The sequence below is a fragment of the Aptenodytes forsteri genome, unplaced genomic scaffold, assembly GCF_000699145.1.
Source record: "Aptenodytes forsteri isolate BGI_AS27 unplaced genomic scaffold, ASM69914v1 Scaffold97, whole genome shotgun sequence".
In the NCBI taxonomy this organism is placed as follows: Eukaryota; Metazoa; Chordata; class Aves; order Sphenisciformes; family Spheniscidae; genus Aptenodytes; species Aptenodytes forsteri.
The window spans coordinates 1,036,664-1,062,830 of NW_008795036.1; the positions used below are offsets into that span (position 1 = coordinate 1,036,664).

At 38.9% G+C, this 26,167-nt stretch overlaps 1 protein-coding gene across 1 annotated transcript in view; it reads right to left on the bottom strand.

Annotated features, from left to right (window-relative positions):
* Window positions 1–164: 164 nt before the first annotated feature.
* The window catches only part of INVS (inversin), a 99,897-nt gene continuing 73,894 nt past the window's right edge, over window positions 165–26,167 (bottom strand). The window contains 7 exon segments of the mRNA XM_019471368.1: window positions 165–1,082; window positions 2,268–2,321; window positions 4,000–4,080; window positions 5,077–5,309; window positions 11,970–12,774; window positions 16,851–17,152; window positions 25,166–25,378. Coding sequence (XP_019326913.1) covers window positions 967–1,082; window positions 2,268–2,321; window positions 4,000–4,080; window positions 5,077–5,309; window positions 11,970–12,774; window positions 16,851–17,152; window positions 25,166–25,378 — 1,804 coding nt within the window. The 3' untranslated portion in view covers window positions 165–966.

Sequence of the window (26,167 nt, forward strand, 5' to 3'; positions counted from 1 at the left end):
GTTAAAGAAAATCCAGTCTCCTTGAAGCTGAAGTGCTTGCAGAGAAACAGACTTACATTGACTCCAATCATCTATTATTTTGAAGCATCGTATTGATTAAAAAAATCAGAATTCTGTAATACCAACTAGAAGAAAAAATAGAAAACAATATACTTTGAAAGTAGAGTAACATTTTTATTTTTGCCGAGTTCATATTTTTAAATACTCTGTGCAAGGTAAATACTGTATGCTGGCAGCTCCAAAGCTATTATAAGAACAAGTTTTCTTCTAGAAGAGGTCCCATCTCTTCTTGCTTTCTGTAGAAACTCTTTTTATGCATGTATAAAAATAGTTATTAATATGGAAAAAATTGGTGATAATCTTAAAAGGGTAGAAAACACATCCCTAACAATTTCCATGGGCTGTGGAAAGCGATTTATTTACTGAGTGTTTTTTTGTCAATGTCTCTACTTTTCCTTTAAATCCATAGCTAGCTAAGAAACAATTGTTTCTTTAGCACAGAAGTGGAGCATGAAGGCTGTTCTGCTCCTGTTCAGATTTTGAAATACGTTTAATAAATTTGAGGTGAAATCGAACAGCAGTCTTTTAGAACTGTTACATCTTAGTACAGTGTCCCTCTCCTTTGAAACGGCGTTTGATGAACGCATTCAACATTCCTACTTTTGACAAGGGAAGACTTTGGGAGCCCCTGCAACTCTATTGTAATGCTGGGCTTAGTGCTTCGTTTTCTGTTTCCAAATGCAATTCAGATTTCATCCTGTCAGTAAGTAAATTAACAGTTGCATTTAAAAACTCATTTGTACACAAAATAAAATGAGTCCAAGGCCTTAGAAGTCTGCTTGGCATGTAATGCTGAGATAATACAAAATTGAAAATGTGTTCAGTATGTTGTAGATGACTTGTACATTATGAAAGATAACAGTTGTACTGCAATGTGCTTTTTAAATTCCAAACATTCAGTTTTGCTTAGTGCTTGAGTCTTGTATTTTTCGGTTTTGCAGCAGCGGCTGGTCTCATGTTGTATGAAAATTGCTTTGATTTTCCCATGTTCTCCAGCAAATTAACACACTGTAGGTTGTTTACTGTAAAAGAACAAAATGGTTTTGATGAGTAACTCTAGGGGATAAAAAGAAGTTTAATCTACACTGCGTTCTAGATTTCATAAACAATGAATCTACCAGGAAAAGAACGTGCCTTTTTCCTGACATCTCAGTGTTGATTATCTGTAAATAGAGTTTGGTTTCTGTGGCAGCCGGTACAGCTTACATGGAATGCTACTGCGTATGCTTAACGCAGCCTATAATAATGGAGCTTAACTGGAGATTTACCCTCACAAACGGATGAAGGTTTCCAGGCTGACGGTTCAGTCACTAACACAATGCTTTTGGCCGAGTTTGCTGAAGACCAGCAAGAGACTTTGTTGAGCAACATTTAGCAACCTTAGGTACTGGGTCATTGCTAGAAGGTAGGGGAAACTAGTCCAAGGCTAAAGCGAGTACTCTCTGAATTACTGGAAAGCAAAAATGAGTGTCAGCTGACCATTCTCTTCAGTTGTGAGTCTGTCTGAGTGTCTGGACTTGTTCAATGTTTTTATTTACTGTAATGTGCTACAAATAATATGTGTGTTTTCCTTGCCCAGTTTTGTAGAGATTGGGTGCAAACATTTCAGTGCTTTATCCCATTCTAGCCAGGGTCATCCCAAGTGCAGATCCGAACATTGCAGTGAGGGGGTGAATCCAGCACATCTTAAGGACGTCTTTCTAATGCCAAGAATTGCAAAACCTCCTCCTTTACAGCTCTGTTTATACACTTTAATGTTCACAGTGAAACAAAAGAACGGGCTCGTCTGTCTGGCCTGCTGCAGAGAGCCTCTTTAAATGCCATTTACTGAATTGACAAAAGGCTTCTATTTAATAAAAAAAAAATATTAAAAAAGGAACAACTTTCAGGTTCCAAAATGTTTTAATTATAACAATCATAAAGGCCCTACTTGCCAGTATATTTTGAAGCACCTACCCCATATCTGTATGTCCCATCGCATACTCCTCTTCTACCTGTCACCCTCTGCCCCCCTTCCTTATTTGTACATTTCCTTTCAATACCTTCTGCGTGTGCCCACTCCAAAGTCTTTGGTCTGCTTATGCCAGTAAGTTAACTGAGTTTGGTGTCAGTCTCCTGTTACAGATTTGTCACTGCATGCTTTTCCCACTAGCTCTGTGAACATTAAAACTAGGGCTGACAGTCAGTCTTCACCTTCCCAGATGTACCTTCTGCAAGAGAAGAATCAAACTGAACAGTCCATTCTGACCCACTCCAGGCACCTACGTCAGAAATAAAGAGTATCTGGCATTAGCCACTGACAGCTCTGAACTTTTCCAACAAACGTAATGTTGTCATGCACAAAGGCAGTCAGATGAAAAACATGTTATTGTCTTTAAGTAAGGGCTGAAGTTCTCTGAGCTCCTATTAGGTGAATAAAAGTAGGTAGTGTTCTAAAGGAACTGGGCAGAGTTCCTATCGCTATCCTATTCATCACCAAGTTATGAAAGCAAAGGACGCTCAAACCTCAAAAGAAAGCCTTTTTCTTTCAGAAGACAGGGAGATACGTTGTCCTGAAAAGTTAAACGAAAAGAAGCATTATTTGCTAAAACTCTTTTAAAATTTAGATTCGTGTCTGCATGAAGAGGTGGCAATCAAACCTGTCTGGTCATGCCTCTTAATTAAAACAGTTTTCAAACGGTGGAAGAAAAAAAAGCCTCTGTCTCTCAGCGAGGCAGACACTCACAATTCTAATAAACTCAAGGATAGGCCCTACTGTCAGATTTCCTTTTGAGCTAATAGTTTTGTAAACTAGTTGGAAAATGTATTTTGCTTCCCTTTGCAAATTAGCTGAACTGCTGTCTCCTTGAAGCATTTGCTTTGTTGCTATCTAGCTGTGGCCTGCCTCTGAACTACACGTGATACAACCACAAAGACCAAATGACCAAAATCTACATCTTCACGTGGTGAAGGGCTAACGTTGCCATAGCTCCCATCCCCGAGTAAGTGCATAACACACCTGAAAAAGGTCTTAAAAATGATGTTTAGTAAAGAGGTAGTAGGAGAGAGGATCACGTACTCCAACTTCATTTTTAAGCTATCTGTCAAATAATGCCACATGCATAAAAATTCCAGCCTTTAATGACTTTGGTAATACTTTTACAATCTGTGTTCTTCGATCCTGTTCCGTATTACGCGGCGTAGCCCCATCTGTCTGCCTGCACGGCTTGACAGTCCTGCTCGTGCCAACCCTACTGCCCCGATACCAGTTCTGTACATGAAATTTCAGTTACAAACGGAACTAAGGCTTTCCCAAGGAAAACCTGGTAATGACTACATGGCTTTTGAGTTAAGCAGCAAATAAATGCATGATTTCATTAGAGATTTAAAACTTACTGCGAGTAAAACTCTGTGAAATAATTGAGGGTCTGTGCACAGTGCAGGAACCCCATTGTGCCATTTTAGAAGAAAGGGCAGAGATCAGATGGGTAACTGCATTTTCAAGTTTTTGTCTATGCACCAAACCATGTATTCCTAACAAACAGGTGTGTAAGTTCTTGGCACAGGTAGAAATCTGCTCTCTTTACTTCTGTAGGACTAGGAAATACTTGTGCTGCTGAACCAAAGTATGAGCATCGGTAAGCAATTTTAACCCCAGGTGAATGTTACCTGGCTTACCACTGTACCAGTCCATTATATTGAGGTCTTTCCTAGTAACAGCCCAATGAAAATAGGTTTTCATATAAACGATTCAACATAGGGATAAAAGTAGAGTGCTCAAATAAGTCCAAAAGTAGTGAAAGAAAGAGCGTGCCATCGCAACAGTTTGGTAGTAGTTACGTGTTTTTGATAGGAGATTCCCAGTTCTTGAGCAGATTTTTTTTCTTCTCTGAGATGAAACCAAGCTCATATATATATATATATAAACATTAAAGTATTCTTAACGTGTACGTGTCCTACCTGAGACCAACTGCACATCAGAAAGTTTCAGCTTAGAAGGAGGTCTTGTTGGCTGATACACTTTGCCTTCCTGAGAACGTCCTTTAACAAACAATATGAACAGCTCTGTGTTTATTCATATAAAGATGCGTATAAACTATTTAACTAGGCTACAGCGTTATTTTATCCTAAAAATTATTCTCATTTACAATGAGGAAACTCATGAGACATTCTGTATGACAGAAAATTGTCATACGACAACTGAACTTTAACTAAAGTTAAAATACATCTTGCAGTTCCTATAAAAAAGGAGGAAAATAAAATTATTAGCTTGATTTATTTTTACTTATTTATTTATGTTATCCTTTTTGGCTATCTACAGAGCCATGATAGAAGTGACTTACCACCTGGTAAAGTACATACAGTTAGCACATCCTTACTCCATCAGTGATCCACACTGTAAAGGAACTCAAGGTTTAAAAGCAATGCTTTTCCTCTACCCTTTCTTCAAGATGCATTCCCTTGCACCGCGCACATTCAGGCGTAGTGCAAAGCAGTGCAGTGTTATCATACAAGATAATCTTACTCTTCCAATAAAGACCAGCTGTCTTCAAACAAGAAAGTTAGTAACATGGAACAAGACCACATTCTTCAAATGGAAATATTTAAAACAAATACAAACCCAAAAAGTTTAAAACAAGCTTAAAAAAATTAAACCATGACCCAGATAGCCACTGTGCATCGATACAGCCAGCTATCCCCAGTTTAACTGCTCTATTCTCTTTCCACATTGATATATGTGAGCAGCTCTGGCAACAGAATTACTTGGTTGCTCAAGACCCTTGCTGGAATAATGCTACGTGGCAATTCAAACAGCTTTAGCAGCAGCCATTTTAAATCACAGAGGTATTTTTGGTTTCAACCTGAAACAGAAATACAATTACGCAGAACACCTGAGATTCAGACTAATTTTTATAAATAGTTGAAATCCCTAACAATTAGGTAAGAAGTGTACAGAAGAATCCAAAATACAGAGAACACTGTTATAAAAATAAAAGCATAGCTATTTAAAATAAAGTATAGTGAAGACAAAATTACCATATATCTGCTTAAGGATGGACTGCTTGCTGGTTTTTATGGCTGGGCTGGTTTTGTTTATAGATTTCAGATTTTTACATGAAGGAACTGATTTCAGAGGGCTATGGTTCAGCTGTTTCTTCCAAGCAACCTGAATGAAGAAGGCAGCTGTCTCTTGTCTCCATTTGTCTTCATCTTCCTTGCACTGCCGCTTAGCACTAAGAAGCTGAAACAACTCCTGTCTTAGCTGGTAACTAGAGAGCAGAAAAGAGAAGAGCGCTTGTTTTAGGTGACCTGTTTTAACTTCAGTGCTTTCCACACATCAGTTCACACGGTGGATTACATGAGTAACTGGGAAAACAGAACTCCCACTGATGCGCTAACTCATTTAGATGAGAAATGTTTGCTTGGAAGAAAAAGTAGGAGAAGGGTTCACTTCTGGATGCATCCATTATTTCACTCAGCTAATAAAGATCTGGCATTACAGGTATCAAAAGTTACAGTACTGCAACATCAGCTTATCAACTGCTTTATAATATATAGAAAACCTGGAGAAGAAAAAACCTATAAATATGATATAACAGTAAAATCAATACTGTTTTCTCATTTTCACTATAGTCACAGCTTAATAACACCAAATTTTCTCACGAGCCTTACCACTTTGTATTCTCAATCAGTGCAAGAGACGAGCCAAATCTACCTCTTACAGGTTCAACTACACGCTTTCTCTACAGAAAACCGAGCTGTTTTCCACCCCTTCTCTGAAGATGCTCCCCTCACCTTGTTTTCAGCAATCTGGTCTTGCTTTTTTCCCCTTCCCTTCAAAGGCTCCCTGTATCCCGACCCAACCTTGCCACGGCTGCTTTGATCTTACATCTCCCGACCCAACCTTGCCACGGCTGCTTTGATCTTACACGCAGTCACAGCCCTGTTCCAAGCAGCAACAGTGGATTATCTGACCTTCTTCCCACTTCGGCAGCTAATGGCAACAAGGAGTTGTTCACTTTTTTCCTTGAATCAGATATAAGTATTCAATAAGATATTGGCATTTCACACTCACAAGTCAATTAACTGGCCTAGCAATTAACTCTGAATCTTCCCACTACAAACCCGTCACAGATGAACACTGAGTAACGCTTGTAAAAGATTAATTATAAGTGTTTGGTAACGGGCCAAAAAACATAGATCATCATCCCCTCCAGCATTCAGAAAGGCTTCTACTGGATGCTGCGGTAAAGGGAATGAGGAAGGAGGGAGAAAGAGGCGATTTTGTTCTGTTGCTCCATCTGCAACAAGTTCTAAATTAAAACAAAAGACAGCACAACTAGATACAAATTGATTAAATATGTTATAAGCCAATGAACTATATAATTCAAACAAAACAGCAGCCGTATATAGCAAATGAGTACATAAAAGCACAACAGAATGCCAAAGGGGGGTGATATGCTCACTCACAGCCCCAATAATTTTAAACCTTCAATAAGCTTCATAAATTACCTCTGTGAAATTTGCTGGGTGAGACAAACGTATTTAATCTTAATTTAGTGAAGCTTCAGAATTCAGGCATGTACTGTTACACAGCTCATTAAAGTACATAACAAACGTGGGGAGCAACTGCATCTTACCAATAAATGTCCGTAATGCCTGCCAGTTGCAAAGCGCTGTATGAATTCAGAACAGGAGCATTATTAAGAGACAGAAGAAAAAGAATGATCCAGTTTCGTTACGTAACGTCACTTACTTAGAACTTTTCAACGGGGTAAGAGAGGAAGAGAAAGTAAAGGGTGGGGGCACAATTACAGTGACTTGCTAACATAACTTGAGCTAAGGATGGGTTATGTGAATACCGCTGCAGGAAAAACAATTGGGGGACTGTTTTATACTTGAGCAGGAAAGAATACTAAGCTATTCTCTTGGAATTCGGCAATTACTGCCAGAAGCCTTTGCTGATATGTGAAATGACCCATTCACAGGCACTCCCCCTTTGCACGCAGCTGTGATTTCATGTTTGTAGAGAACTTCTGGTAGTTTTTAGCAACAAGAAAACAGCCCTGAAGCTCTGACACTGAGAAGATGTAGGCAGTTATCTTTAAAGCGTGTGCACATTTTTTTAATTCAGCTCTCCTGTAACAGATCGTTCTGATCCTATTGAGAAAAAAGAATGGGACCGAGTTTGATGCTCTACGAATCTGATGTGGTGCCTTAACAAAATAGCCAATGCTTAGTTCACAAAACTACCGCACATAAAAGAAACGTGGAATGTATGTGCAGAATGACAAAGCTGGCAAGTGGTATTCAGATTCATTGTTACAGAGGCTCTAATCTTAAAAAATACTGCTGGTAAAGTATGCGTATAGCAACAATATATAAAAAAATACAGCTTGACTCCAGCAGGAGAGCAACAGTGACAGCAACCAACTTATTTCCACCTTCTGTCGACTCACTGCGGACCCTGGAGAACGGTGCAGGTCTCAGTGCCCCCCCCCAAGAGAGCAAGCCAGACACAGAATCTGTAAGCCTCAGCGAGCAGGATAAGCAATTAACCTTTGGCAAGCCACACACCTTAAAATACACTTTTGAGGACTACATTTATAAAGTTTGTGGACTGTGGGAATTGAAACATTTTCCCGAGAAAGGCAAGTTTAATATACTGAAGTAGACCAGTACCATTGTGTTGTAGGTCACAATAGCTCTCAATAAACTTTCAGTAAGTAAATAACAACTATAAAATTTGTAGAGTGAGACAAATGTATTTAATCCTAATTTAGAGAAATGCCAGAACTCAAGCATGTACTTCTACATGTTTCTAATGTAGAATTCTACATTAACGATGTACAATTCTACTGCTGGCTGCAAGTACATGCTATTTACCAGTGCAAGCCTGAACCCAAAAGACAAACACAGGACTGAGGGGGACCCACAGCCACACAGTAGGTACCTGCTTATGAACTATAATTCGGTGTACAGTGGATGGGAAATGAGGTATTTCAGAGAGCGTCAGAAGAACTGACATAGTAGCAGTCAGCACATACAGCTGCCTAGCATGAGCTAGCTGGAAATGCTAACCGTGGCTTCCTGGCAGGCAGGTGCCACCATCTGACTTGGGATCCACATCCTAAAATACCCACACCGCCTCTTTTTTTGAGACATATATGAACTCTGCTTCAAAGGAAGAGGCAGAACTGTCTTCTTTTTAAAAATAAACATTAATAGCATGGAAACTGGGAGGAGGAAATCTGGCCCAATTTCACAGCTCTCATCATCCATCTGACTTTCAAAACACTTGGACAATAAAGCTCACGCTGAGCTTGAAGCGTAAGCAGAAAAGGCGGCAGAACTGGTGGGCCTGGGAGAGACAATGCAGGAGGGAAGCACGGCGCTTCGTAACAGTGTAGTGCTCTCACCTCAGCATCGCTGCCCAATGAACTGTTCTGTGTTCTGCATCAAAACATTCACTGAAATAAATGCATTATGATATTGCTGCAAACTTTATGAACTCCATCAAAGCTCTAGCAACAGTAAACTGTCTGCAGATGTAATGGAATGACAGTGGAGGAACTGCCAAACTAATCTCTCCTGCAGCCTTGCAGAATTTATGATCCTCGTTAGTGTTCTATAAAATATGAGTTTTGCAAACAGAACAAATGTATTTATTTTTCTTCATTAATTCTTTAAATAACAAATGTCATTTAAACAATCTTTAATCCCCACAATTTCCAAAGTGTTGTAAGTAAGTGCATGCATTTCTTGCTGACATAACACAATTGCTGTTTCAGCAGGTGGATAGTTTAGAAAGATCTGTCCAAAATCTTTAGATAGTCAAAACTTTAAATGGAATGCGAAGACTTCTACACAGGTCAGCTAGCTCGACACAAGGCTTTAGATCCCAGTTCTTGTGAGGAAATTTGCACAAGCACTCACTACCCATCTTTACGCTTTGACTGAAAGCTATGGCATGCGCCAACTCCTCTGTAAGGATTTTCATTTGGTGTTAAGTGAAAACAGCACAGCCTTCAGAAGCAATAGTATCACTTATGGATATACTCTCCCAACCTACTCCTGACTTACCTTAGCTTTTGATATCGAAAAGGGTCTGAACACGTAAGACAAGGATTCGGGCTCTAAATTAGAAAAGAAAGAAGGCCAAGGAGGACATTGCCATCACTGAGCTGCTTACATAGCGTTTGGAAAAATGTGGGAAGGCAGGCAATATTTATTCAGCCTCTAGCAAGCAGCAGAGAGTGCTGATGGCAGAAGTGGTGCATCACTGGGAGAAGAAGTGGCTGCTTTGCTTTGCAGTTCAGCGTGGGGATGACAAATACGGCACAGAATCACAGAACCACAGAATGGCTTGGGTTGGAAGAGACCTTCAGAGATCATCTAGTCCAGCCCTCCTGCCGTGGGCAGGGACATCTTCCACTAGATCAGGTTGCTCAAAGCCCCATCCAACCTGACCCTGAACATTCCAGGGATGGGGCATCCACAACTTCTCTGGGCAACCTGTTCCACTGTCTCACCACCCCCAGCGTGAAAAATTTCCTCCTTATGTCCAAGCTAACCCTACCCTCTTTCATTTTAAAACCATTGCCCCTTGTCCTGTCACTACAGGCCTTGTAAAAAGTCTCTCTCCGTCTTCCTTCTGAGCTCCCTTTATATATTGAAAGGTTGCAATCAGGTCTCCCCGGAGCCTTCTCTTCTCCAGGCTGAACAACCTTGACTCTCTCAGCCTTGCCTCATAGGAGAGGTGTTCCAGCCCTCTGACTATTTTTGTGGCCCTCCTCTGGACCCGCTCCGACAGGTCCATGCCTTTCTTGTACTGGGAACCCCAGAGCTGGGTGCATAAATAGCAAAAGGAGGGCAAATATGATAGAAGTACTGAAATAGGTGATACTGTACAAAAAAGTCAGAATTTTCACCAAAAAAGAGGCTTCAAAATGAATTAAAAATACCACGTTCCAAATTTTTAACTTTTCACTGCAATAGGAATGCATTCACAAAAGCCAGTGTAACTTTTATACTCCAACAACAGTGAAGAGATAACCTGGAATATTACTGGACTGCAAACCCAACCTCATGCTGAGAAGTATTTAGACTGATCAGTAAAAGAGCTGGAGCAAACAGAAGTATTTGCTGAGCCAACACAAATGTTTAAATGGCCACATTTCAGTTTAGGAACAAACGGACTGCCAGCTCGGACCATCGGGCGTCTGGTCTGGTGTCCCTTCACTAGTAATGGCCAGCGTCAGCTCTTTCTGAGAAAGACAAGACACTTCCTAAGTTAACTGTAAAAAGCAACAGGAGAAATACCAGTTCTCAAAACTCCACGAATAAGCAGCTAGTAATACTTGTCTCTTAGCTCCCTGGTGTTTTGTGCAATAGGGAACACAAGTAACACTCCACCTTGCAAAATAAGAAACAGAGCATTTTTTAAGCCTGGAAGCATCACTGTAAGCAGGCAGCACAACCTCATGCCTCTTTACTGCCCTTCAGAGCTACGTGGTTCTTGGCCGCAAGATCTTTTCTTGTCAAAAGAGCAGTCTTGTACAATAACCATTCAGAACTGCGCGCTCTTAACTTCTGGTCCTGGCCTTGCTTGATGCAGCCCAGAGGACGTTACTGGAGTGGCTAAACAGCCCAGGCTGGCTGCCTCCTGTGGCTGGATGTGGTGACAAAGAGAGCAGACCCTGATGCTCCAGCTGCCAAGTGCTCCCCTCTGCTCCACGCTGTGGCTGAGGCGGCTGGATGCAGACGCTGCCCTGCACTGGGAAGACAGCTAGTACTTTGCTCCTGGCACAGCAGAGGGGAGAAACAGCCCCTCTGAATTTCTCTGCGAGGGAACCAAAGCTTCCAGCGTGACCCAGAAGAAGAGAGGTCTACCAGCAACTCAGCATTTATTCTGCAGGCAGTTGGGCATTACGACCCGATTCTGCTGTTGCAGGAAACTTGCAGGTTTCCCAGAGATTAGTATAAAGGACGTTACTGCCCTCTATGCACTCCCAGACATCTGCCAGCTGCTCCCTTTGGTACAGTTTCACTGGGGGAACAATTTTTGCATCACTACTGAACTATACCATAGGGCGTGAGAGTTGAGTTCTCAAAGGAACTTCCCTGTTATCTTTTCTTTAATTGAAAACTAAGAAATATAAAAACATATATGAAATTGTTAGGCTAGTGAGAGACCTGGAAAGATCAGTTATTAGTAAAAATCAGCAATTTATAGTTTTCTGCACCCACATAAAAACTGAAGAAAATTTCAATTAAAAATAGGAAATAAGAATTACGTACATATTATATGCTTCACCTACAACTGCCACTCATAGTGGAAAGCAAACACTAGGACATCTTGCTCCCTCCTGTCTGCCTTTCTGCAGAGCAGTCATTCCTGCTGAATCAAGTTATTCCAGTTAGCTTCAAGTTTTGGCAACAAACTCTATCCGAGCTTCCAAACCTCCTGTGGTTTGGTTATCCAGTTAAAAGTCAGGTCAGAGTACAATATCAGGTGTGTCAGTAAATGGTGCTGAACGATCTGGTTACAAAAACCTTTTTCCAGAAAAAAACCCTATATCCCTACATGTGCAAGTTTGCTAATGCACACGACAGCAGTGAACTCTAGGCTTAGGCAAATCTTGATCGGCACTCCCTAAAGAAATATCAGTGCTTGAAACAGAAGTTTAGTAACTTCTCCAGTTATTAAAAATCAACACTTACCTTGCACTTTTTATGAACTTACTAATGTAATTCTAGGTGACTGGAACACACTTCCACTTGTTTGGTGAAAGATTATTGAATTCCTGATTTATCACTGGTAATGTTGTAAGCAAAAGGACCAAATAAAGCCCATTGCCGACAAGGCTAATGTAATTTACATGTACTTGTATGTCACTCTTCTGTAGCTACTGAAACAGTAGTCTTACCTTCTCCATGTCCTCTGTATGACTGTAGCAGCATAGTTCTTCTTCCGAAACAGCTCCTTTCTTTTTCTTTCTTTTTCTATTATCTGCATTCGAATCTCTAAAGGGATTAGTTCAATATTTGTACTTTGCCATGTGACAGAACATAACTGATCATCCGCATTCCTGGATCCAATTACGCCTGTTTTTTCCAAGTTCAAACTGTCATCAGGAGCAGAACACGCTGCTGGGTTTCTTGGCACAGTTCCGGTAGGTCCTGCCTCAGCAGACAATAAAGGGGAGGCCTTTTTTGCTAATTCGTTATTTCCCACTTTGTTAGTTTGTTCTACAGCATGCACGCTGTCATTTCCGGTGTTTACAAATACTGTTTTGGCACTTCCTGGTCTACTAGAGCCAGCTGGTGAACATCGCTCATCATTTACCTCTTTATTTCTGGGTTTCTGCTGATGCCTTTTGCCTTTGGAAGAAGCTTCACACTGCTTTGAGTTTCTTGCAATTCCACCAGTACAGCTGACGTTGCAGAAGAACACAGCTGTTCCTTCACAGTGGTCCCTGTTGCCAGATGAAGACTGACTTTGATCTCTTAATTTTTCCCCAACACTAGCAGTCCTACAAGCAGAAGTATGCCTTCTGCTCCTCCGAGCACAAGTACCCGTTGCCTCGACAGTGTGCTCCTTGTGCTTTTCTCCATCCAGTTCCGTAGCAGCTGCGACCTGATGTTTCACTTCAACTTTTGTTCCCTCTTTTGCTTTGCCACAGTGGAAATGGACACAACTCGACTTGCTTTTGATGTGTTTCCTCAACGAATCTTTAGACAGAGAAATGGAAACCAACATTCAGTCTCTGATCCAGCAAAACATAGTTTATGTCTCCAATTTTTTTGCTCAGTTACCTTTGAGGCACATTAGGATTTACTTCAATGAAAAAAATGTATAAGCAGGAAGAATCGGAAGAGGACACGATTGCCTCTAACAGTACAGTCCCAAACATCTTCATTTGCTTACTGTTCTACAAGTATTTTTCTTTCTCACATTACATTTGAGTTAGATGCCTAAAAAAAGTCCACAGGGAGAAACTATTTCTTCACCTACCTGAATATACTGGTGTTCTCCAAAGAAACCAGCTCACCACGTGGCGCCGGAATGCAGCCCCACGAACACACCTGCTCGTTCCAGTGAAGACACTGTAACAGACCTTCACTGTTTCAAGCTTATTTGCTAAACTTCTGCTCTAGCCACGCTGCATCCTGGCACACGATGACCAACAGGGTAACCCACAGACCCAGGAAACCCAGAGCACTTGGCTTCTCAGTACTTTCCTTGACATCTTAAATGAAACTATGAAGCCCTTCCCATTTTTCCCTTGCTGCAAGATTACTTTTCCAAGACTAGGGTGGGAAAACAAATCCTGTGTGGTAGCTGCTCCTAAACACTCTTGTGAGGATGGCTCGGAAGCCAGACTGGAGTGCAAAACTGAAAATCTCCATCTACCATCCACCCTCTATTTTGTTAGGAAACTAACAGGGGAATGAGAAAATAGACCAGACAGGACGAAATGTAACAGACAGGGTGTTAAAGGGTAGGTAAGAGGTGAAAAAGAAAAGAAAGATATCTTTAATATAATGGAATCACAGAAGATCTTCTGGATTATCCAAAACCTGGTAAAACCATGCTACATTTATCCTCACTGTAACACTTCTACAGGATACTCCCTTGACTGGATAACAGAATATGGCAGAGTAACAGATTACACAGAAGAAACTCAGGATTATCATCAATGATGTCTCCAACAGAGAAGATTTATCATGGTGACAGGCCAGTATGGGCTGAGAGGTTATTCTAACTTATACATGATTGCCATATGGGTAATTAGCCCTGCATGTTCTGGGACAAGAGAAAAAAGTCCATTATTTTAATCTATTCTAATATATTATTAATTTAATTATTTTTTAATCTATTTTAATCTCCCAGAACAAAGAAGGAAAGTCCCTCTCTCTCCCTCATCACCCCAGGGGAATAGGCAATTTAAAAAATGTGCCTTTTGAAGCAAAGATTTCTGTGGGCATAATCCCACTCTTAATGAAGCCAAGTACAAAATTGCCAGTACCATCAATAAAAACGGTATAGGGCTGACAGTCAATTCAAATGTATGAAATTTCCAGCACCATCACAACACTACTTTGATGTCCCAACAAGTTAATTTTTACAGTTGTGAGGAAAAAGAACACAGCCTTTTAAAAATGGCCTTGTCATACTCAACTCACCAAAACCTGCTACCTGGTTTGTACGCATGGCATGTAGAACGCGTTTACTGTAACACATTTAAGTCGTTAAAGTAGTAAATGCAAAACTTCCCAATCTGAACAACTGGATAACTGGATAATGGAAAAAACCCATCATTTAAGTATTCTAGATCATCTTTGGAGGTTGAAATAAACTTTCTTAGATAGGAAGACCAAGCAATAACAAGTACAGAGCATAAAAAAAGAACTTACCTGTTACTACTATAATTAAGGCAAATGAAATAACATACATAAGAAAGAGGATTTCTGAGTGGAGAAGAGATCAGAATAGACCCACCAACTAAATCACTGTTTTCCTATATTGTTAGCAGATCTATTTGCAATTGCTGAAAATCTTTCTAAGTGCCAGCCCACAGGATCTAAATTTATATTTAATTCCAATAAAACATCCAATTAAGTCCATTAAAGTTTTGGTCACAAGAGGATTGATTAAAACACCTAATGAGAACTGATTAGACGACTTCATGATTTGATCCTTACTGCGCCAACTTTCCTGGCTTCATTCCCATAACAAAAAGAGAATGCTTATGTAAAAATGGCATAGCATTTAATTTCAAACACGGGCTTTTTGGATTGGGCAAGAGGGTGCTTTCTTTACAATCTCTGAAGGTAAACTGGTCTCACTGTAGAAGGAGTAGACATGTTATCATGTATTTTCAGAAGAACCTTGAGTAAAGAGTTTTGTTCTCTTCATTCTCAACACTCATGGTGAAGAAACATAATAAACAATAGTGAAGAATTTTCTATTTAAAATTCTATCTTTCGCAGAAATTATATTCTGCTTTTAAAGATATATTGAAAAGCAAAAAATGTCCAGGCAACAGCCCATATGATTTTAAAACCATCAACATGGAAAAATTATTCTGGCATAGCTACTTCAGGAAATCTCCAACTTCGGGGAAGCCTTCAATCAAAAGTCCAAGCTACATGCTGTTAGCATTTGCTGCCGGTTTGAATTCCCAAGGTTACTGTGAAGGGTAGTGTAGACAACTGAACATTAATGCGGTTTTTCAAACCTAAGTATCAATATTAGAATCATCTGCAGAAAATTTGGCAAATTCAGTCCTGATCTCTCTAGTCAGTTTGACCCTTATCCATGTTCCCCATGGACTACCTACTACCTACTTCCTTAGGTCATTCTCTCAGTGCAAAACCATTGTATTTGTTCCAAGAAACAGTGGGAGTCTGACTGATGCAATGAAGTTTCCATTGGCATAACCAATGGAAGATTTTGGCAAAGAATGGATAGAGGAGTCAGTAAAAGAAAAGGCTGTTCATTCCTCCTTTATAATTTCTTTGTCCTTCTCTTCTCTCCCCTTCACTGTTCCAATCCTCCCCACATCCTCCTTTCTCCTTTCTGTTTTTTCCATACTTACCATTTCTCCTCATTGTGTTCATTACAACTATCCATTTTTCATTTGGCAACCACTGTTTGTGATTATTCGTATGGGTTTTACTTTGCCATCTGAATATTTTAATTAATAGAAAGTTAATACACATGCAGATAAAGCTTGCTAGAATTTTTAACACCTCTGTTTATGATTACTTAGTTATCACAGTATATGTTAGGCTAAAATATATACGTCTGCTTTTTCTATGAAAATATAGTCAAGTATTCTGCTTACCAACACATTTCCATGTAAAAGCTAAAGAAATCTAGGTAAAACAATTCAGTAGGAACAGGTCTTTGACTTTCTTTTTCTTTGGATTATTGTAATATTCTGATTAGCAGAATTTCCAGAGGAATTAGCAATAATTTTACATTTGAGAAGGAGTTGTGCAACTTACCTTAAATAAACCACTAATCCAATTTTTGCTTCTAATGATAACAAAGATGATTTAACATGACCAGTTTTGAAAGATTTGAGCCATGGGCTCCTATAACTGGCTGAAGTCAGAACTGATTGCAATGTTATTAAAATGTTTATCTTGCAAAAACTGATATAGGAGTGGTCAAGAAATGATGATAAACTGATGATGCACTTACATATAGAACAAAGGAGTGGAGCAGGGCACAAAAAGTAAAAGAAAGAGCTTCGACATGCTGTTTCATAGTATAATTTCTAACAACAGTCTCGTTTCTCAAAAAATATCCTTGAGTGTTCTCAGCAAGGGGACTTCAAAGACAAATCATGGAGAACCCTGTCATGGAGAATGAAGCTGCCTGAACAGCTCCCTCTGTATGCTAGAGACGTCACTTAGAACAATTTTACCCTCATTTTAACCTTGTTTAAAAACAAGAGTTACAATTGATCCATTAATGTTCTTCAAGAATCCCACAGATATGCCAAGTATCTTTAATCTCATTTTCTCCAAACAGTGTAACTAATAGAACAACTCCCAACAACCTGTTCTCACATATTTTAGGTATTTTTACAGACGCTGTAGATGCTGGTGTTTTTGACTGCTTAAGTTGGCAGAACACACGCAGTAAAAGAATCTGTCTCTAACTCTGTCCTTTATGAATTGCTTAAATAATGAAAGAACAAGAAATGATAGAAAGATAAAACAGGTCCTATATATAAATCACCTCCAGATATGGACAAAAAAGATAATCAGGACGATTAAAAAAGATTACAAACCTTGCCTGATTTTACGACCTTCACTCTGAGGCTCTGCTGACAGGCAACTCTCCTTTGGTGTCCCTTTGTTGTGACAAGCTTTAGGTGAACCTCTACTGTTTCTCCCTGGTTGAATTTGTGAAGCATTGAGGGAGAGAGGTCTCTTATTCTGCATATCAATTGGTTTATTAGGTAACTGCGAGATGCTGGTAGTCGTCTCTCGATTTGCAGGATTCTGTTGTACTCGAAACCTACTTTGTTCCACGTTCTGCATCCCTTTCTGCAGCTTGGCTTCTTTTCTCTTACTTTCCTCTTCACGTTTCCTGCAATTATAGTCAATACCATAAGAATTCCAAAGACAAAATCTTGGGAGCATGTATCTAACTCGAAAACATTCCTCTCTAGAAACCTGACACTGCCACAATAAAACCTTGACTATAACATCTTTTTTGTGAGAAAGGGACACCCATTGCATTGAAGTGTCTTAGCTTGATCCAAAATAACAACTGACTCGCAGCTACAGCCTAATGAAGGTTAAGTCCTTATAAGCCAGATGCCCATTCAGTTTGCGGCGGTTTAAACTGATTTTAAAACACTCCCTTACTGAAAACAATGAAACTTAGTTTTTTTTATAAATATGCAAAAATTAAAAGCAGGATTTTGAAGAAGTGTCAGAAGACAAGAAATAGGATACTAATAACTATGTTTTTAATTAGTAATGAACACTGCTTTAATATAAGTAGTAATGCAATGCACTGTATTTGAAAATCAGAAAACTTTAATAAAAGTCGTCATCTCTTTGAAAATTATTTTTCATACTTACCTGTGTCATAATTAATACAGACAATTATAAACCAGCTTCAAACTAGCTACTGGTACTAATGTGCTGCTATATATTTATCATTGGTAGATAATTAATTTATTTTACATGAACAGATTATACATTATACAAATGTTAACTACTGAAAATACAAGATGTGAATTAAAAACTTGTGTGCATGTAGTATGCCCTTACAATTATGACATTTGGTTTTCAAAAATGAAAGAAGTCATGCATCTCTTAAATAGTGTAGATATAAAAGAGAATTTTGGACAAGGTTAGGAAAGGCGCATCTGTTGAATAAAGTTTTGCAGCCTATTTCGAAATACGGTGGGATGTCATTGCACTTTAGCTTTTAAATTCTTTTTCCTACAAAGCAGAATAAACCCAATAGTACATAGCAAACATTACATACCTACCTACCACTGAATTTGTTTTTATAAATTTAGCACTGGTTGTAAGATGAAGTGACACTTTTCCTGTTGGAATGGACAGGTGGTAAATGTCGTATCATGTAGCTGCCTGGTATTTTAACTTGCTTCCAATGCTACAACGTAGTTTGCAGACTGTTGACACATTAGCTCACAGCACAGCATATGACAGGTTAGTTATGCAGCATGCCATCCTCAGTTCCTGTGAGTCGTATCAATGCCAGTATATGTCATTTCAGTGTGAGCTGCCAGGGAGAAGCCTTAACTTTATCTGTCAGTACTATCTTATCAAGTATGCTCTGCAGAAGAAGCTGATTGAACTTTGTACCTGAAAAGCTGCTAATTGATCTCAAAAATACACTCCCGGCAGCCTGAGGTTCAGTATTCCCTCTGGCACGGAAAAAAGTGGCTAGTTTCAAATAATATCGGCATTCCACAGGCAGACTATGTGGGGATGCGTCTCTCGTGTACAGTATGGATCTCACTGCCATTACTCTGCTGTTTGAGCTGATAAATCAGATTTTACTACTCACAGAATAGTCATTTTCTTTTCTTCACAAGAATCAAGCAGCCTATTACCAGTATCTTCCATTCAGGGTATTAGAAAAGAAAGTGTGAGAGAGGTTGTGTGATACACAATCAAGCCCAAGTAGCCTGCACTCTTTGGATGAGCAGATTAACTCAAAACGTTAACTTCAGCAACATGCCAATTGTAAAGTTATTGAAATGACACAGGACTAGACGTTGACAAGAAGTACAAGGGGATTTTTTCTAAAAGGTCCTGTTTGTGTGTTAATTTTTCAGCTGAAACTGATGAAATAATAAAAGGAAGGGATTTCAAAGCTCCCTATTCATAGACCATCATCCTAATTGTCACAGTAGAGCTTAATTGATTAACAGACTCCTGAAGAATACTTATGAACCTCCCCTTGTGGTTTGCTTTATTTAGTTAGAAATACAGTTTGTTTTACAATGAAGGATATCTTCAAAATTAAAATTTCCAAGTTTTACTGTTGTCTGAGTTGAGAGACTAGGTTTCATGAACAAGTAAAGCAAGTAGGTAAGTTCCTAACCTAAGGGCGCTCAGTCATTCTCAGGGGGTTCTGGCGACTCAGCAGGATCCAAGTTTTGGCTCTAAAGTTAGAAAACTGCTCTGTGATAACAGAGCTGGCATGCTAAAATTTTCCACTTTAATTGCAACAGAATTTTGTCCTGAATGGTCATAAATTTGTATTTCATTACAGAAGTGAGAGAATGGAAACTGAGCCTTTAGCAGATGGAAAGGAACAGTTTCAGCCTTAAGCATTTGTGAAGACACAGAGATGCTTTGAATTTTTGATCCTGCTAAAATGAAACCAACCTTTTCTATTCTGTTAAGAACACTTTGCTTTTTGTATCTACTCTGTGGAGGACGTTTTAAATTTAGAACATGTCCATGTGCCTGGAGAGCATTTTTTAAGTTATCCTTGCAAAAAAAAGTTACTTAAAAAATCATAACTGAAAACAGATCTCCAGGTATGATCCTACTGCTGGTGAAGCTTTATCTGGACCAAGAGGAGTTATATTTCGTGTTGTATAAACAGCCGTCTCCTGCTATACAATCTAGCATGATGTTTGTTTTTGGAAGCATGACACTGTTGAATCACAACATGTTCAGCTTATGATCTACTACAACCTTTTAACAGATAGTCCTTAACAAAAATGTTAAAAAGACAGTTAATTTCCATCCAGTACTCCTATGTTGATTGGTCTTGCCAAATGTGTAGAGCTGTCCATTTGTCCTTACCTAACCACCTATTTTTTCCTCAACCACTTCTCATATGTATTAACACCATTCTGATTTCTGCTTTAGTCTTCAATGCGCTTACAAGTCTGATGCACCTTGGTGCCATTTGGAAATTTAACATTTTACTTCTTAAATGAAAACACTGCATAGTATCAGATTCAGGATGGATTTATGCGGAATTCTCATCAATACACACTTCCAGTTTAAAGCTGAACCATTAAACTACTCTTTGCATATGTTCTTCCAAGCAATTTTCACCCATCTAATAGCAGTTTAATTCCAGCTACATTGCCCTACTTTGCTAATGAGAATGGCACATGAGAAAGTATGAAAACTTCAGGCAAGTCTGAATGACAGCTACTGTTTCTCCACGGCCACAAAACTTGTTACTTTGTCACAAAAGAAAATTGAGTAGGTTTGATAGAATTTGTTCTTAGCAAATTCAGACCAGCCATTACTTCTTGCTTTGTTATGTTCCAGATACATAGAAGTTTGATTACTCATTCCAGGATAAGAAAGGTATGGAGTTACTGTAATGAGTCCAGTGAAAGGCCATGGAGAAGCTTAAAGGACTGGAGCATCTTTCATATGAGAAGAGGCTGAGCGAGCTGGGACTATTCAGCTTGGACAAGAGAAGGCTCAGGAGGGAATCTCATCTATGTCTATAAATACCTGACTGGAGGGAATGAAGAAGATGGAGCCAGACTGTTCTCAGTAGCACCCATTGACAGGACAGCAGGCAATAAGCATAAATTTAAACTCATGAATTTCTATCTGAACACAAGAAAACACTTTCTTTACTGTGAGGGTGGTCAAACACTGGAACAGGTTGCCCAGAAAGGTTGTGGAGTCTCCATTAGCATAGATACTCAAAACCTGACTGGACATGGTCCTGGGCAAGCTGCTCTAGCTGACCTTATTTGAGCAGGGGCAGGGATGGTCTCAAGAGGTCCTTTCCAACCTCAACAATTCTGTGGTTCTTGGGACTGAAGTTTGTATGTCTACAGACTCCTCTTCTTCCCCTTTGAGAAAGCAGACACTGCTCATTTTGTGAATTTTCCAGTCCCAGTGGTCCTCCTAAAGTTTTTAAGGGTAACCATTTTAAGATTGTATCAGTTTTCTAAACACCTCAGGATGAATTTTATCAGGCTACACTGATCTGAAAGCATCTCACTCACCCGATTAGTCTCTAAACTGTTGTTTCAGTATTTTAGCCTGCATTGCTGCCCTTCGTTACTAGTGTGAATTCCGTTTGCTAATGGACATCATTTGACATTTAAGGAAGACCGAAGCAAAAAAAGACATAGAAACTTCAGCCTTCTTACCATCACTTGTGGACCAACTCTTTCTTTGCTCTTCCTTTTACAATGTGTATGTTTACAATGATTTATTGTGATACCTCACATCCCTTGCTAGTTGTTCTTATTTTGCACCTCAGCGTATTTAATTTTATCATTGTATGTTATTATTACCCTCAATTTTAGTAATTGTGCCAAATTTCCACTATGTGCTTTCCCTTTTCAGGTTGCTGAAGAGCTCATTATTTTCTCTCTTGCTTCACTTCCTATCTTTTCTCAGCATGCAGGCCTTACTACCAGTTTTTTGAAGAACCTCATAATCTACTTGTACTCTCTTGCTGCTAGAACATTTTTGGGAATCTACTGAAGGCTGTTTAATGGAACTGTTTTATTTCCTTCCTGTTCTTCTCTTCCTAAATATCACGAGTTACTGACTCTTACTCACTTTCATCCACTTCCCTTTCACATCCATATTCTCAATCAGTTTCCTCCAACTGGTCAGAATGAAATCCGGAAGACTTAGTAAAAACAAAAGTATGGATTCAGGAACTTATTCTGAGAAATTCAAAAGGAAGGTGAACAAGTGCTGAATGAGTTCTGCAGCCCTTTCAAAACCCAATCTATTGGACATCAGTTTTCTCTGAAAGTGCTTTAAACCCTTAAATATTATTTTCCTAAAGACCTGGTTTTATAAAAAGTAAAACAAAAGCCTCTTTGTAAAAAAGTTTTAAAAGTCCATCATTTTACCTGTATATAGTCTGACTGTTTTTTAAATGCCTCCTTCCCAGATTTCCTCTGTGCTACTCTCCTAAAGCACTGCTTCCCTCCTGCCAGGTTCTCCATCCCACCTATTAATAACCAGTTACTTTCATTCCCACTGAAGAAAAGTACCTATTATATTGACACATTTATAGCTGTTAAAATGTTTACTGCTCATATATCCCATCAACATTGCCCTCTTCCAAAAGATCATACGATCATAAGGTAACACCTATTGGAAGGGATCTCAGGAAGTCATGAAGGCCAAAGTTCTGCTCAAAAAAAGGTCAACTATGAGGTCAGACTGGGTTGCTCAGGGTTTTATCCAGTTGGGTCTTGAAAACCTTTAAGGATGGAGACCGTACAACCTCTTTGGGCAACCCGTCCCACTGCTCGATTGTCCCAAGGGTGAAAAAAATTCTCTTTATTTCCAGTCAAAATCTCTCTGGTTTCAGCTTATGTCTGTTGTAAGTTTCCCAGCGACCAAAGTGAGGCCAACCAGTCAGTCAGATTGTTCTTTTGGCCCTTTTTGAAGTTGGGTGCAACATTTGGTTTCCTCCAGTCATTGGGGACCTTCCCATTGGGTCACCATCTGTGACCTTTCAAAGATGTTGGAAAGTGGCCTTTTAAGGACATCAGTTAGTTAGTTTTCTCAGCATCCTTGGATGCAGCCTATCTGGTCCCATGGACTTGTCTGGGCTGAGTTCTCTCAGGTGATCCCTGACTTAATCCTCATTCACAGTTGGCAGTTCTCCTCCTTGAACACTTCTCTAAGCACAGAGGCCTGGGAGACCTTCTGGGTGAAGACTGAGGAAAAGGCGGCATTGAGTACTTCTGCCACACCTGTGTCTGTTGTCACTAAATCACTCGCACCATTCAGCAACAGGCCCACATTTTCCTTGCTCAGCCTTTTCCTATTAATGTAGAGGCAGAAGCTCACCTTGTTACCTGTGACATCCCTTGAAAGCCTCAACTCCATTTGAGTTTTGGCTTTTCTGACACCATCCCTACATGCCCAAGCAATGTTTTTACACTCTTCCTTTGCAGCCCATCCCTGCTTCCACCTCCTGTATGCTGCCTTTTTGCATTTGAGCTCTGTCACGGCTTCCCTGCTTACCCAAATTGGTCTCCTGATATGTCTCTTTGCTCAACGACATAATAGTGTGCATGTTGTTTTAGCCTGCATCAATCTTCCTTTTATAAATTACCATTTCTTTGATATAGGGTTGTTCAACATGGGAGAATATGTTTGCATAGAAATATTTCACAGGCGCTGAATACAGTGAATGTAACTTTACCAGAAAATAATACAGGTATGAGTTGTTGGTTGACTTTTTGTTAAGGGGAAAAAAATAAAAGAAAAAGAACAGACTAATTAAAAACATGCAGAATTAGGAATGATTTATATTAGTGAGACTCTCTAAAATAACATATTACAAAGCAAGTTTTAAATACATACACTGAAATAATTGGGGGCGTGTGTTTCAATCTAGGAGTTCACCATCATTCTGGATTCCCACATAATGTCCACTTTTATCTGGAGAGCAGATTTTTAAACATCAGTAGGGATATTAGGTTTTTTGTATGTCGCAACACCCTGGCCAATTTTAGCTGTGGAATGCACAGATGGGTACCAGAATGATGACAACATAATGTCCCCTCCAGTTTATTACAGATCGTAAAAATGCAATTAAATAAAATTTGTTATGTGACAACTTGATTTGCTTGTACACTCCAATTGTATTTTAATTCTGGTTTTATGGTATTTGGTATACAGACTTTGTTTCTATTGTTTTCAAACAAATCAACAACAGCTTAGTAAGTTTCAGGAAGTATATCAGAAACTCACAAGGAAAACAATTATAAAAACACCCCCAAATTTCCATGAGGTAATGCTTTTTCATTTTATCTTCTAGATGGGGTATCACAGATTCTTCTAAAAATGACTGTCATCACAAAGAATAAAATTACCTCATTTGGTAAAGTCAGTTGTGACCACACAGCAAGAAGCAGAGTTCTCCAAATTAAAAAGAAATACATAAGATATTTGGCATATTTTCAAAGGCAGCTTCTCCATGCATGGGTTTGACTTCTACTGACTTCAGCAGAAAAGGCAAATAGTAGGAGGGCTGCAAGTTACAACTTTAGGATCTAAAAATGTGAGCAAGAGATTAGCTATCTGATATTTCTAGCTTTGGTTCTTACTGGGCATTAACAATTATTAACCAGTATTAGCAGTAGCATTCATCCCAATGGAGGTCAGACTGGCCAGTTACATAGAATATCAAAACAGCAAATCTGAAATAGAGCAGAGTGCAGCTGACTTTGTCTATGATACACGAATGCAACAAGAACACCTCTACGTGCAATAATTATGTTGTGTGTTTATTCATATGACCTCTCTTTACAGAAATAATACTATAAAATCATGCAGAAATCTTTTCAGATTGTTATGTTTTTTCATTCCAGAATTGGATTTCTTCAAGAGAAACGAGGTGCTAATTTGTTGTTCTTCATATTATGAATCTTAAGGATAAAGTCCAAGCAAGCGAAGTATTTTGATGATCATTTATGTACCTTCTGATTTTAGAATTTCACCACTTTGCTACCATTACCTCATTTAAATAGGTAGAAACTCAGTCAGAACCTACACATCTTACAAATAACTATTTGAATTGCATATGTTAGTTATCTATAATCTAATACAACGATTTCATGGTAACTCTCTAGTTGCAATTAAAATCCAGGAGTTCAGTTTGCTAGAAAAGCACAACCCCTCCTGTGAAACAGTAAGCTAAGCCTTATTAAACCAGGCTTTTCCTGTTTTTTTTTTTCCTTCATCTACTTATTAATTTCTTTTCAAAACGGATATCAAAGACTTGATAGGCCAATAATTATTTCCATTACCTTAGAGTGATAAATGTTTTCCAAGCCTTTTTATCATAATACAGAATATCAGGCAAAGATTCACGGATGCCAACATGCTAGTTTCTCAGCTTTTGGTATTTTGCCTTGTTCTTGTACATTAGATAAAGCTTGTTATTTAATTTGGGATTATCTGGAAAACAATTTCCATCTATAGGTGTATGGAAAAAAATCCATTATATGCTTCCTACAGTTTCATGAACTGTACTAAGAGGAACAATAAATGATGATGAATAACTGTGAAAATCATACACCGTTATATACAAACTTATGACAAATGTCTATTTGCTGGAGTAGATTCCAAGTCTCAGACTTACTTGGCAGCAGCATCTTTTCTCAGCTGTTCATGTTTCATTAGAAGATTCTTCCTCTCTTGGAAAGCCTTTCTGACTTTGTATCCTTTGTAGACAGCCTGAATTTTGAAAGCAGCAATGTCCTGTATGGCAGCTATAGACAGAGCCCCATGTTCTAACATGAACTGAATCACTTCATGGTGTTCACCAAGCAAGGCATAATCAAGTGGAGTATATCTAAAAAAAACCAAAACAAACCCACAACAATTATCATTGAACTAGAATTCTAACCATAATGTGCATTTACTTCATCCTCATTTCATGCTAAGGCAACTTCTAGTATGAAGACAGATTAAACACTGTTTTCAGTAGGCTGTTTTACTAATTTCTTAATATTATTTTCCTGTCTTACTCATTCTACACACCATGACTATATGAAGTGTTGGATCAAAATCCTCAAAGCCTTATCCATAGGATCAACTGCTTTACGCAAGCAATCTTAAAAAGGTGTTATTGAGGTTCTCATACAGAAATATAATCTAAATAAAAAGCAAGTTAAAACATTTTTTGTGTTATTTCCATATGAATTTAAGTTCTAGAGGTTTACTGTCAAATCTGGCTTAGCTTCTATGACAATGACTGAGGACAGTATGACTGACCAAGCAGCAGGATTACACCTGTATCAAGGGATACTATTTTTTTTTAAAGCACTAGGAAGACTTAAGTCTGTTTTCAAATGGACTCAGGTGCTAAAAATATTAAATGGCTTTGCTTTTCAATGGTGTCAAAGATGCCTAAGCCCTTTTAAAAATAATTCCCAAATTTCCCATTGTCAACACAGGAGCAAAATTTACATACCTCCCTCACCAACACTGAAACATCAGGCAAAGACATTTAGTGACTGAAAATTATCAGTCACAACCCATAATCAAGACCATGTAATACAAGACTATCAAATAGCAAGTGTCAATGCATGAGACTGTGAAAATTAGGGCTCTTCTTGATGGTAACTTGCTAGGATGCAGT